Consider the following 14,033-nt stretch of genomic DNA (forward strand, 5'->3'; position numbering starts at 1 on the left):
TTTTTCTTTCTCAAGATTGCTTTGGCTATTTGGGGTCTCCTGTGTTTCCATACAAATTGTGAAATTTTTTGTTCTAGTTCTGTGAAAAATGCCAGTGGTAGTTTGATAGGGATTGCATTGAATCTGTAGATTGCTTTGGGTAGTAGAGTCATTTTCACAATGTTGATTCTTCCAATCCAAGAACATGGTATATCTCTCCATCTATTTGTATCATCTTTAATTTCTTTCATCAGTGTCTTATAGTTTTCTGCATACAGGTCTTTTGTCTCCTTAGGTAGGTTTATTCCTAGGTATTTTATTCTTTCTGTTACAGTGGTAGATGGGAATGTTTCCTTAATTTCTCTTTCAGATTTTTCATCATTAGTGTGTAGGAATGTAAGAGATTTCTGTGCATTAATTTTGTATCCTGCTACTTCACCAAATTCATTGATTAGCTCTAGTAGTTTCCTGGTAGCGTCTTTAGGATTCTCAATGTATAGTATCATGTCATCTGAAAAGAATGACAGCTTTAATTCTTCTTTTCCAATTTGGATTCCTTTTATTTCTTTTTCTTCTCTGATTGCTGTGGCTAAAACTTCCAAAACAGTGTTGAATAATAGTGGTGAGAGTGGGCAACCTTGTCTTAGTCCTGTTCTTAGTGGAAATGGTTTCAGTTTTTCACCATTGAGGATGATGTTGGCTGTGGGTTTGTCTTATATGGCCTTTATTATGTTGAGGTAAGTTCCCTCTATACCTACTTTCTGGAGGGTTTGTATCATAAATGTGTGTTGAATTTTGTCAAAAGCTTTTTCTCCATCTATTGAGATGATCATATGGTTTTTATTATTCAGTTTGTTAATACGGGTGTATCACATTGATTGATTTGCGTATATTGAAGAATGCTTGCATTCCTGGGATAAACCCCACTTGATCATGGTGTATGATCCTTTTAATGTGCTGTTGGATTCTGTTTGCTAGTATTTTGTTGAGGATTTTTGCATCTTGTTCATCAGTGATATTGGCCTGTAGTTTTCTTTCTTTGTGACATCTTTGTCTGGTTTTGGTATCAGGGTGATGGTGGCCTTGTAGAAAGAGTTTGGGAGTGTTCCTCTGCTATATTTTGGAAGAGTTTGAGGACAGGTGATAGCTCTTCTCCAAATGTTTGATAGAATTCCATTGAATTTCTTGATCCTGCTTTGCAGATCAATTACATGTTGCTTCCTCTTTCATTTATGGCTAAATGTCTTTACTTTGGTGCTCCTCTTTCTTGGCCCCTTTTGTAATCATGATTTTGTCCCTTGCTATACTTAAATTGCTGTTGACTTCTGCATATCAATTAAATGCCCTTTTATTAGTCCTAATCCTTCTTGATCTCTTCAGCACTAAATACCTCTTCCTTCTTGAAATGCAGTGTTTCTTTGGCTTTCTTTTTTTTTTTTTTTTAACATCTTTATTAGGGTATAATTGCTTTACAATGGTGTGTTAATTTCTGCTTTATAACAAAGTGAATCTGTTATACATATACATATGTTCCCATATCTCTTCCCTCTTGCGTCTCCCTCCCTCCCACCCTCCCTATCCCACCCCTCCAGGCGGTCACAAAGCACTGAGCCGATATCCCTGTGCCATGCGGCCGCTTCTCTTTGGCTTTCTTAATTCTGTACTTCCTTGTCTTATCTACCTGCAGCCCCTCTTCCATCTCCTTCTCTTGCCCCATCTCTGTGATGGTAGGCATTTCCCCCAGTGTTTTGTCCTCTTCTTTCTTCTCTGTTTTCTCTCATGGCAATTTCTTCTCCTCATAGGTTTGGTAGTTACCTGTATGACAGGGATTCCCACATCAAATCTCTAGTCTTGACTTTTCCCAGAAATCTGTTCCTCATTTCTACTCTCCTGATAGATTTCTCTTTTTGAATGTATTTTCTTCATCTCAAATCCATTTACCAACTTTCCTTCAATGCTTCCTCTTCCTCCTAATTCCTCAGTGTCTGTTAGTGGCACCACTGTTTTCTCAGAGTCTGAGACAAACTTCAGAGTCGTCTCAGGTACCTCATTTGTCTTACCTTTCATATCCACTGGTCAAGTGATGTTCATTCAGTCTTTACATCCTTCTTCACCTCCCATTATTTTTGTCATCTTCCTATTCCAGTCAATTGTTAACTTCTTCCCTAGACTTTTAGAGTAGCCCTCTAAGTGGATTTATAGCCTCTAGTCATTTATATGTCTTATACAATATTAACTGATGGCTTTTCCTAAAGCAGTTCATGCTAAGCTCCAGTCTTTCCTGGATTCTGACTATCTGCTGAATAAAATGCAATCTTCTTAGCCTGACTTCCAGACTTATCATGATCCCAACCTACCTTTCCAATTTTATCTAAGCTTTACCTTTGGTTTTTGGTTCATAACTTTCTAATAGCAGTTACTGTTTTCAGTACGCAGAGCAGGAAAGTAACATTTTCTTAGGAACTGTGAGATGCTTTGTAAATGTCATCTTGTTTAATAATCACAGGAATGAGTGAGCTAGGTTATATTCTCACTTTAAAGGTGAAGTAAATGAGGCTCAGAAAGTCCAGGTTAACTTGTCCAAGATCACACAGCTTGCAAGTAGAGCAATCAAGATTGGTCAATTACGTCATCCACTTTTCCCACTGCATTATGTTAAATATTTGTGTACGTTTCATTTTCCCATTGTTTAACTTTGACCTAGTAAGTGGGTTACACTTACTAGGATCAAAGTGTACATCCATTTAAAATGTGACACACATTGTCAAACTGCCCTCTAGAAAGAGTACATCAATTTTATTTCTACCAGGAATGCATGGAAATGCCTCTTTCCTGACCCTAGGCTGATATTGGACATTTTCGGTCTTAGCCAAACATAGCCAGTGGCTTAAATTGTGTATATTCTAAGAATTTTGAGTATCTCTTTAGGTGTTCATTGGCTTTCATATTCTTCTTTTATGAATCACTTGTTCACGCCATTTGACTTTTTCTTCAAACAGACTGGGATGTTTTCCCTATTGATTTATAACAGTAATTAATATATTAAGGATATTAACAGTTTGCGAGATGTTATCCCAGTCTGTTATTTCTCTTTTAACTTAGATTATGGTGTCTTTTGTGGTGCATGTTATTTTATTTATGTTGTTAATACTAATTTTTTTCCCTTTATTGTCATGATTTAGAAGTCCCTCCCAACTCCTAGATTAGAAATAGATTCACTCATATTTTCTTCAAGAATTTTTATGGTGTAACTTTTACATTTAAATATTACATACAATTAGAATTCATTGTTAGTAGTGAGGCAGAGGACTTAGCTATATTTTTCATGGATAGGATAGTTGTTCCCAATTTTTAAAATTCATCTTTCCCCCATTATTAGAAATGTGGGCTTTATCATATAATCTTATTTAATTTTAGTTCTCTTAATTATCCATTTATATACGTAATTCTCTAGATTCCTTATGTGTCCCTCATTAACTACAGAGCTTTAGAGAATTTGAGTCTTCAAAATAAAGACAAACCTGAGGAAGTTGATTTTTTTTGCCTAATAAACAAATTTTTTTTCTCAATGCACCTGACTTCTCTAGACATTTTTTAAGCAGGTGATTTGTAACATGAGCAGGTCCAGGAAGAGGGACCTGCGTGGCAGCAGGGCAGGAACTTTTCTGGACCTCTCATTCTTTTCTTTACAGGAGGCAGCTTGGAAAATAAGCATGTGTGATAGTTCCACGGCACAGATTTTTGCACAAGACTCACTAAACACTGAGCAAGGCCCAGAATTTTCCCTGAGCCCCAACCAAACACAAGAGGTAAGTCCTTGTTGGTGACAAGCCAACTGCCCAGATACCTGGACTAGCCCCCAGAGATGACAAGCTCTCTGTGTTTTGCAATATTTTGTATTGCAAACCAAGAGGTCTTTGTGAACTTTAACATCTTCATGTGCACAGCCAAGCCGGAGCACAGGAAGATTCGACATCAGGTGTTTACGTAGAGAGTAAGCGTGGTACAGAGCAATTAAAGATTTTTTACTCACTCACCGCTTGTGAGGGTGAACTAACCTTTCCATTAACACCTCCTTCTTTCTTCCGTAGATATAACTTATGGGGGCGATGAAAGTGGAGGAGAGCTAATATTGATTAACTGCCTATTACATAAAAGGCATTTGTATTTGCTGTCTAATCCTCAGATTAAATAAGGTAGGCTAATACCTGCCATATGTTTACAAATGAGGAAATCAAAATTCAGGGAATAAAAGTACAGTTGGTAAATGGAGGAGTAAGAGTCAGACTCAGAATATTCCACTCTGCCTTCCTAATTTGAATATTTAGTATTGAAAGATATGAAACCAAGGCAGATTTGGCCTCACAAAATAAACCGCCACCACACCATCCCAGTGGCCTATTTAGTATTTGTGCAAACGCATTTAGGTAAGGCACTTTAGCCAGGCAGATTTGCATTTTATAAAATGGGGGGTGGGGTGGGGTGTGTGCACCTGTTCGTAGAATTGACAGTAAAATATTTTTGATGGTTGGTATTTTGGCATGAAATATAGCTACAGCCAGAAAATTCATTTGCCTTTTAAATGGATCTTACTTAGATCAGCGATGCGTTATGTAGAAATCAAGCAGTATAACATTCACTAACTGAGAGGCTAACTTGGATGCCAGAGGGTTGACAGAATTATGTCAAGACTTAGGACTTCCCTGGTGGTCCAGTGGTAAAGCATCCACCTTACAATGCAGGGGGTGGGGGTTCGATCCCTGGTCAGGGAACTGGGATCCCACATGCCGCGGGGCAACTATGCCCGCGCTTCACAACTACTGAGCTCGCGCGCCTCAACTAGAGAGCCCACATGCGGCAAACTACAGAGCCCACGCGCCCTGGGGCCTGTGCGCCGCAACCAGAGAAAGAAAAGCCGTATACCACAACTAGAGAAAAGCCTGTGCCTCGACGAAAGATCCCTCATGCCTCAACGAATATCCTGCGTGCCGCAACTAAGACCCGACGCAGCCAAAAATAAATAAAAATAAATTAAAAAATAATAAATAAATTTTTTTTAAAAATGTGGACTTGTAGACCCCAAGGCATAATGAAATCAGGGATTGGATTCTGGTTCTACTTACTAGTTGTGTGACCATAGTCAGTTTGACTAGCTTCTCTAAGCCTCAGTTTCCTCATCTGTGCACTGGGAATAATGGGTTTGGGGTGTGAAATATGAGATGGTCTTATCACAGTGGCCTAGCTCTAGAGCCCAATAAAAGTTTGGGTATTATCAGTTTACATTAATGCTTTAGAGATGACATAATTCTCTAACAAGAAATACCTGTGGTCATACTCTTTTAGCCCTCCAAAATGTACAGTCATAAAACTTTCATTTAAATACTTTTAGAATTTGGGGTTATCGTTTGGAGAAGGTATTCAGCAGGGGTGCTATTATGGAAAAAAACTGTGGACTCAGAATTAAAAGATCTCAGAGCTGTGTGACCTTGGGCAAGTAATTTATATCTGGGCCTGAGCTTCTCAGAAGCAATGTGGTGGGATGGGAGGGGTGTGAACTGATTAAACATTAAATGTACTTGGATTTCTGTAACTATAAAAAGAGGTGAGTGAACCGATTCCTGGCACATTCCCCAGGCCACCTTCAGGTATTGAAGTTCTACAATTACAAATAATCTTTTTCTCTTCTGTCACCTTTGGATTCTTTTCAGGTTCAAATAACTAGCAAATAAAGCCGAGATTAGTTATCCAGCTTCCTTATTTCCTCATTAATTCAGTGAGTTAGTGAGAAAGCTAAGAAATTAAATATTGTCATTTTTTCTACATCTGTGTGGCAGATATAGGTGCTCGAATGTTTTTGAGGAAATAAGCAAGGCAGATGGTAAATCTGTTATTGAAGATTAATTAATTAATTAATCAATCAGTATCAACAGGTTGTTATCTCAGGTGACAAGAGGATCCCAAAATCTTTGCCACTAAGATAGAAATATCTGAAAGCTAGAAAACAATTAATCAGATAACTAGAAATTGGTGTCTGGCAGTAAAATCACATATCTGTTGCTTTTTTATTTATTTATTTATTTATTTTGCGGTACGCGGGCCTCTCACTGTTGTGGTCTCTCCCGTTGCGGAGCAACAGGCTCCGGACACGCAGGCTCAGCGGCCGTGGCTCACGGGCGCAGCCGCTCCGCGGCATGTGGGATCTTCCCGGACCGGGGCACGAACCCGTGTCCCCTGCATCGGCAGGCGGACTCTCAACCACTGCGCCACCAGGGAAGCCCTGTTGCTTTTTTAAAGACCAGAATTAAAAAAGAAAATTGAGACAGGTGAATCTAAATATAGATCTGTATGTGAACTTCAGAGAAAGCAAGGCAATGGGAAGACTTCCTTAGGAAGGTGATTCTTGAAGAAAACACTGATGAAATCAGGGGAGAAATAGCATTTTGGCAGAAAAGGCAAACATATGTGAAGTTAATAGATGGTCAAGGGGAACGAGTACAACTCAGAGGACCCTTCTGCCAAACCAGCTTTCATAAGCCTCATCATTGTGTGTGAAAATGAGTGGTATTTTCATACCCTGCATATTTTTGTTACCACATACCAATTTCGTCTGCTTCTGTTGTACTGAAAGTTCTATGTTTAAACGAAATTCCACAAATATTAGGAAATATGCATTTGAGTTGCATATTGCTCACATTTGTGAGCCACTCCCATTTCTCAGTTAGCCAAAATAGTGCCTTATTAGATGCTGAGATGGAGTTAGCAAAGCCTTATATAGAAAACATTGTCATTTCATCATACTCAGAATGAATAAAATATTGACGGAGATCACTAATTTTGTAGAGCAAAACACAGATCCTTATTCCTAAAGAAATTCCTCTAGAGGGGTCGACAATACTCTCTCACTATTCTGGAAAAAGATGTGAGAAGCAAATATATCTCTGTATCAGTTCATCTTTTGCCTCCAAATTGAAAGTATCTATTATATAATTACTAGAATACTTTCCCTTGGTACCTGGGAGAAATTTTTCTATCGGATCGATAAGCAACCTAGGTGTTTCGATATTAAAAAGAACACATCACACAACAATACTTTCTCTATACTATAGGCATCTAGTCCTTAACTCAGTAATATTTGAGTATTTAGAAGGTGAAAAGTAGTTTTAGAGACACTCTCTGAAGAATACGAGCAAAGTTTCCAAATTACCCCAGTGAAGCTTATCACTTGACTCAAGTTATTCTTAATAGGGAGAAGCTTAGATAAGTACTAGTGGGGGTGGGGGGGGGAAGCTAAAATATTTTATAATCTAAACTACTTGAGAAGATGTTAAGTTAAAAGTGTGAGGTATATTTCCTTGTATCCCTGCCAGTGTGTAAAGATCTTTTTTCGTGTTTGAACAGAGTGCACAGCAATGTAAGCATTGCTTAATCATGCATCATGCAACTTTAAACACCGGCCAATTCGCTGAAATGTTTCAGACACACACACCCACATGCACACCCTCTCGCTCACACTCACCTGTCTCCTGGGACCCACAGTTTAATGAACCGCAAGCCTGTTTGCGTCCTCTGTGCCCAGGAACTCTGTACCTGTGTACATGCAGATCAGCTGCTTGGAAACCTGGGGCGCCAGGTCACGTGATCATTGCTATGCCTGTGGAGGTGGCTTTTTCTTTTCTTTCTTACTTCTTCTGCCCTTATTTTTCTTTTAACTGGGGAAATGCTATAAGTTCACAGGTCTTTGCAAGTCCAAATATGAACATTTTGGACTCCTAACTTTTCACCACTGGATTGCCTTTGGATTTATCATAGGGTACCACACCTCCTATCAAGGTTGCAGCTCTGGGCTTTTCTGATGAGCAAGGAGCTTTTGAGGCCACAGTGGAGAAAGCAAGGCCCAAGCCTGCGGAAGTCCTCCATGTCTGCAAGAACCAGGTGGCTGAGCTGGAGCTGTGGCTGCAGCAAGCCAACGTGGCATTCGAGCCAGAAACGTTAGATGCAGACATGCAGCAGGTGGTGGAACAGCAGCTGGTAGGGTGCCAGGTAAGTCTAATGGGTCTGAGCTCGGGGTCTGCCTCTTCGCCAATCACCTTCTAAGACTGGGTGAGTTTCTTTTAAAGCGACAGTGTGATTCTTCCTGTTACTCTGACCCCTATGTTTATCTTGGCCTCAACTTTTTGTTCTCAGGATAGTTCTTTGAAATGATTTATGTAAGCAGAGTATTTGGGGAGATAGTAGTGGGTAAGATCTCAGAATCTAGAGTTCAGATCCAGTCATTAACTGTGAACTGGTAGGAGTTAACTTCTCACCTCATTTTCCTCATAGAGTAGGTTATCTCCTAAGACTTTGTCAGGATTAAATGAGATAAATTATCTAAATCAGTGTCTGGTGTATGAAGTATATATAAAGTGCTCAATAAATACTAATTTTATGCATAATATTAAATTCTTTGAATTTTCATTCATCAGAAATGAAAATGAATATCCTGATTTGCAGGATTGCAGATACAATATAAAAGGGCTTTGCTGCCGTGTTATTACAAATGCTCCTGCTCTTGCTGGGGAGGGGCAGGAATGTAAACTTCCTTGCCTGGGAGCCATTTTGAGTAACATTTGCTGGCATAGCCCAAAGGTTGGGATCTCTGTACCCCTTCAGGGAAGGGCGAGACTGACGACACTGCAGGAGCATAATTGAGCTTCACGCACGACAGCCCAGCCCAGCCCAGCCCAGTCCAGCCGAGGCGCCTCCCCTAAAGGCACTTAAGACCTGCCTTGGCCAGATTGGCTCGCTTGCACTGGTCCCAGGGACAAGGACTTCCTCTCAGAGTAACCCAAGTCGCTGGCCAGCCCACAGGGAGCTCCACCCACTATATCCCATTATGGGGTTGGGGAAGACCCACCTTGGCCCGAGGCCGGCGCTCCTCCCCTTTTTCCATTCAGACTCAACAGTCTTACAACATCCGGTGCCTGTCCAGTGGGACCCAGGTAAGCAAGCTGGACTTCCTTCCTTGGGCAGCTCAGCACTTCTCACCCCAAAAGTCAGCTCCGAGGGCGGATTCACTCAAATACTGGCACTACTACATGATCTAGCTGATGCGGCGCTCGAGAGTCTGGAGAAGACAGTGTAATTCAGCACGGAGCAGTGCTACTCTAATCTGAACCTGCAGTATTCCAGATGTTGAGACCTAGCCACTTAAGGCTATTCAGAAGCCATCTGCCAATTGATTGTCCTGCTGACTGGGTAGACCCCCAGAGCCAATTCCTTGATCATTACCAAAATCTGGTCCTTGGGCCACTTGTAGTGAGTTCAAGGATGTGAGAGCTGCTCAAGGAAAAAATAGGACCGCAAGGTGGCAGTAGCTCGCAATGAGCTTTATTTGGTGGGACCAAATAAAGCGTTTTGGTGGGACCTGGAGGGACTGGAAAGTCTCTCATGGCAGGGGACCTTCCAGAGGCTTTGGCAAGGAGTGAGGGTGGGACCACCACCCGGAAGGGAAGAGACAGTGGAACTCCCAGAAGATGGGCAGTCCAGAGGGGCTCATGTCTAGGTGATGCCAGAGAGCTCTGAAGGATAGCAGAGGCTGGGGTCTTTAGAGCACCAAAGTTTGACTTAACCATGGCTAACAGATATGGGGGTCCAGTTTTGAGTCTGACACTAGTGAAATGTGAGCTGATATTTCTGCTGTGAAGAAATGAACAACATATGGGTCAATATACAGGGGCCAACTTTGGCTCATTTATATAACACCATTACACATACAGTTTAACTTTGAAACATATAAAAAGCCTTACAGTGGTCTGTAAAAACATTGAGTTGCCAGAGGGAAAATGTCCAAAGGACAGGAGCAAACAGATCGGTCAAGAAAAAATTATATTCGGTAATTTAATATTTGAGAAGAATGTTTAGCCTTGATTATGAAAGACTTGTGAATCAAAACAGCTGTTGTTTTGTTCCTACATTACCTTGGCAAAAATTATACCATCCTGGAAAACTCTGGAGAAATAGATTCACTAATGTCTGTCTGATTGGTTCAATGTTTTGGGAAGTCAGCTGTTAGCAGATAAGATGTCCATCTTCTTTGACCTAATAATCCCATTACTTTAAATTTACCCTCTGAAAATAACCCAAAAGGAGAAGAATATTTATGGCTGCATTGATTACAGAAGTGAAGCCCTGGAAGCAGTTGAAAGGCTTAACAGTAGGGAGATTAAGAGAATTATAGAGTATTGACTTGTGGTTATTAAAGTAGGAATCATGAAGTATATGTATGTAGACACATGAAAATGTATACATAAAATAGCTAAATGGAGAAAAAGAGTGCAGATTTATAGTATACTTTGTTTACAGCCACTTTAAAATCTGTAAGTACATATTGTTTAAGCTTAGAAGAGTATTATAGAGGATACAAGTAATTTGCTTGAATGGAGAAGTTATAAGTTTGTTATGTGAAAATTTGTTTTAAGAATAGAGTTCTTCCTTAAGTTTCTCTCAAAGAACTGAACTTGTTCATAGTCACACACTATTTTAGCCCAAGCATTCACAGTGCCGGCATGTAAGGCTGAATGCTGCTGCTACACTCGTGTGCGCAGCCAGTTGACATGACTTTTGGGGCTCCTGAGCCCCAGGAGAGGGCAAACTTGATCTGTTCAGAGGAAAACAATGATGGTGACTTACTGGGAAACTTACTTCATCCTCCTGATTTATTTTTAGATCCGGGTGTAAGTTGGCCAGTTGTATCAATGACTAAGTGTTTTAGGTTCTAAATTATGTCTTCTGTAGTCGTCTTCTGATATTTGGGAAGCTTATTTGGCTTGAGAAAGCGAAGGAAAAGAGCAAAGGAAAGAACTTTCAAAGAATTCTTTTTTTATTACTACTCAGCCCTTGGATTGCAATAGAAAAAGGTTAGGAAGGTGGGGAAAAAAATAATAGTTGGCACAGACTACGTATCAAGCCCTGGCCAAAGTATGTGGATTTAACTCTAGCTTCTCAAAGTGACCTCAGGAGGTAAGTTCTGTTATTATCCCCATTTTGCAGATGACTAGAGGCACAACCATACAGTATAAGGTGCCCAAATTTTCCCAGCTACGAAGTGGCAGGGCTGAGATCTGAACCCAGGCAGTCTAGTTCCTGTGTCTGTGGTCTTAACCACTATGCTATAATGGATATATTAAGCTCTGTTTTCTAAGGTGAATATAGAATCACTTGTTTTAGATTATTTTACAACCAATTTATTTATTTATAACTGATTTGGAGTTGGTTTGGTTGTACCCTTATGGATAAGCACAGGAATTATGTGGAAGTTGTTTTTCTTTCCCCAGGGTCCCTTCCAACTTGTGTTTCTAGGACTTTATATATACACTTAGGTAGCGAGAGTGAATCTAACTTATTTTAGACTGTAACATTTGCTTAGGACTAAACCTATGATTAATTAAATGATTTTATTTCCTAGGCTATGCTAACAGAGATTGAGCACAAGGTTGCCTCTCTGTTAGAGAATTGCAAAGATCAGGGCCTGGGAGACAGTGGAGCCACTCAACAGGAGGCTGAAGCACTTTCCTTGAAACTAAAAACTGTGAAGTGCAATTTGGAAAAAGTCCAGATGATGCTGCAGGAGAAATACAGCGAGAACCAGGTAAAAGATGACTGTGTATAAACATGTATGTAGATGCATGCATATGGTAGATCCATCAGCAAAGAGCTGTGGGTGGAAGTAAGGAAACAACTACAGAGGAATTACAGTAAGTGAGGAAGAATTATGCCTCTTAAAACTGTAAGGCTTGGTTACACTAGCTTTTGTCATTGGTTTCATTTGCTGTGTAGTTTTCCCATCTAGGTTGTCTTTAGTGATGGTGTTGGTTTGGTTAGAGTTGGTTTGACTGGGTTGATTGTTCTTGCTGATAATGAGCTCTCTGTAAGCCTTCTTCATAAAAGGATATATTTTAAAGGAATTGTGTGACTCTGATTGACTGGAAAAATGAAGCCTTTATAGATAAGATTAAAATTTGACAACCAGAAACACAAAAACCTGTTTCCAGGGTACTTTTTGTTATTCATTTATAAATATTCACATATACTGATGAAAGTATCATACAGCTAAAGTGTGCTGTGACTTTTAAAAGCATTCTGTGTATATAAATGCAAATGTTCATCTTGTGAGTAGGATCTTACTATGTAAGATTTGCATCCATACTTATGAGTTGGTGGTTTCTACTTAAGAGGACTTACATTCACAGAAATAAGATTGGCTCCAAATACACAGGCTGTATGGATCCCCTTTTATCCTAATATGTTCTCTCTCTTTTAAAGCAACTACTTACGTTTTAGACATAGGGGAAATTTGAGTTCATAAGCATAATACCATGTCTGTTTTTTATATCCATTTCACTTTGTCCTCCGTAAAAAAGTGCAATAGATTTCCTAGCTTTTACTAACTCATTGGATGAGTTAAGTTGAGGAATGATAAAACGACCACTTCATCAAACATAGTGGTTTTTGAAGTCGTTATGAAATAAGTACATTAAATCGTAGTGTATAATTATTGTAATTAACAAAATACAGTCATTTACTTCACATAAAACTTTTCCATTGTGTAGTCGCATTATTAGAATTGAAATAGGTCACCATTTTAAATAAATAGTCTGCCATCATAAAATGTTTTGCAGCATTCTACCATGCTAAAGAAATCTTCCGAGCATCAGAAAGTTCTCCAACCAGATAACCTTTCTGAATTTGAATCTGTTGTAACTGAAAGGCCACAGTTTAGCAGACAAAAAGATTTCCAGCAGCAACAGGTAATTTCAGCCCCCGAACAGTTATAAAGATAAGAATAAAGCTTTCTATATGGAATTTCCCATTGAACTAAATACTGAAAGGCCATTGGAGTGTTTTCTTACGTGACTGAATAGAAAGTGTGATGTGTGAGTGTTCCTGTGTGTGCAGCAGCTCTGAGTTTTGAGCGTTTACTGCAGTAGCTGCTTTGCTTTCATCTGCTACAGTTGGGGATACTGGAACTTGGCTGCCTTATTAACTTGCGTCTTATATCAAACTAAGCAAATATCTTCAGGGTGAACTTACCTCTGTAACTGCAACACATCTTTCCCTATTGTTTCAAAATGTGTTACTATATTTTTGGTGGTTTTCCATGTGTGTAACATATATTTAACAATACTTGGTCATTGTGTGAATATTTTAAATAAGTTTTTGAAAAATAAAAGTTAACGAGTACAAGCAAGCAAGAAAGAGTAATAGTAAATAATGATTTAGGAAGTGATTCCAAATCAGCTGATCTCAACAGAAGAAACCCTTGGGTAATAACTGAAAACCTTGATTGATTGGACTATTTGAATCTTATTCAATTATAGGTTCTGGAGTTAAAACCAATGGAACAGAAAGATTTAATCAAATTCATAGAATTTAATGCTAACAAAATATGGCCTCAGTATCGCCAACATGATAAAGATACAACTCAGCCATCATCTGTGAGGTAAAATATTTTTAAAGAATCGGACATTTGGTAGTATTGTGGTTGGGAGAGTTAACAGTGTTTCTTTTAATATCACTTATAAAACATTGTCTGAACGTAATAAAATTTTTGTATGTTGATTATTCTTTTCACCTTTTGTTTTCCCTTAAAAGCAGTAAGGCATCTAGCCCTGAAAATGATGCTCCAGACTTGATCTTGTCAACCCAGGGCCAAAGTGGAGATAAATGGCAATATTTACATCATGAACTTTCATCAAAAATTCGGCTCCCTCTACCTCAGCCTGTGCAGCCCCAGGTCAGTGTGTATGTGCACACGGTGTAAATAAGTGTGTTTACCTTTGAAAATCCAATGAACGTTCATTAAACACACGTGTATGTTCTGCATTATTTTCAAAAAGCAGTTTATTTATTTTCAGAAGGCAAAGATGCCAGGTGGATTTTCTTACTTAGCTGTCCTCTTTTCATCTTCCTGGAAATCTGCATTAAGTGCTTCCCTTTTGTGCTTCTATAGCACGCTGGGCTTCCCTGATCATAGCTCTTACTATACTATACCCCTGCGTATTTGCCTGTATTCC

The 14,033-nt window shown here is 39.3% G+C and overlaps 1 protein-coding gene across 21 annotated transcripts in view; it reads left to right on the forward strand.

Annotated features, from left to right (window-relative positions):
* SYNE2 (spectrin repeat containing nuclear envelope protein 2) overlaps nucleotides 1-14,033 on the forward strand; it is a 348,050-nt gene that overhangs the window by 223,567 nt on the left and 110,450 nt on the right. For 18 of the 21 annotated variants that reach the window (XR_016392190.1, XM_089907796.1, XM_089907794.1 and 15 more), the window contains 6 exons: nucleotides 3,672-3,788; nucleotides 7,789-8,019; nucleotides 11,426-11,608; nucleotides 12,639-12,767; nucleotides 13,338-13,459; nucleotides 13,612-13,753. Coding sequence is in view for 20 of the 21 variants with exons in the window: in XM_089907796.1 (XP_089763922.1) it covers nucleotides 3,672-3,788; nucleotides 7,789-8,019; nucleotides 11,426-11,608; nucleotides 12,639-12,767; nucleotides 13,338-13,459; nucleotides 13,612-13,753 (924 nt within the window). In the remaining variant the exon portion in view is untranslated. The remainder of the gene's footprint in view (nucleotides 1-3,671; nucleotides 3,789-7,788; nucleotides 8,020-11,425; nucleotides 11,609-12,638; nucleotides 12,768-13,337; nucleotides 13,460-13,611; nucleotides 13,754-14,033) is intronic. The other 3 variants (XM_089907802.1, XM_089907808.1, XM_089907811.1) reach the window with 3 other exon arrangements.

Source organism: Delphinapterus leucas, chromosome 2 (genome assembly GCF_059928025.1).
Source record: "Delphinapterus leucas isolate spDelLeu-1000000601 "Yukka" chromosome 2, BTC_Dleu_Yukka2, whole genome shotgun sequence".
NCBI lineage: Eukaryota > Metazoa > Chordata > Mammalia > Artiodactyla > Monodontidae > Delphinapterus > Delphinapterus leucas.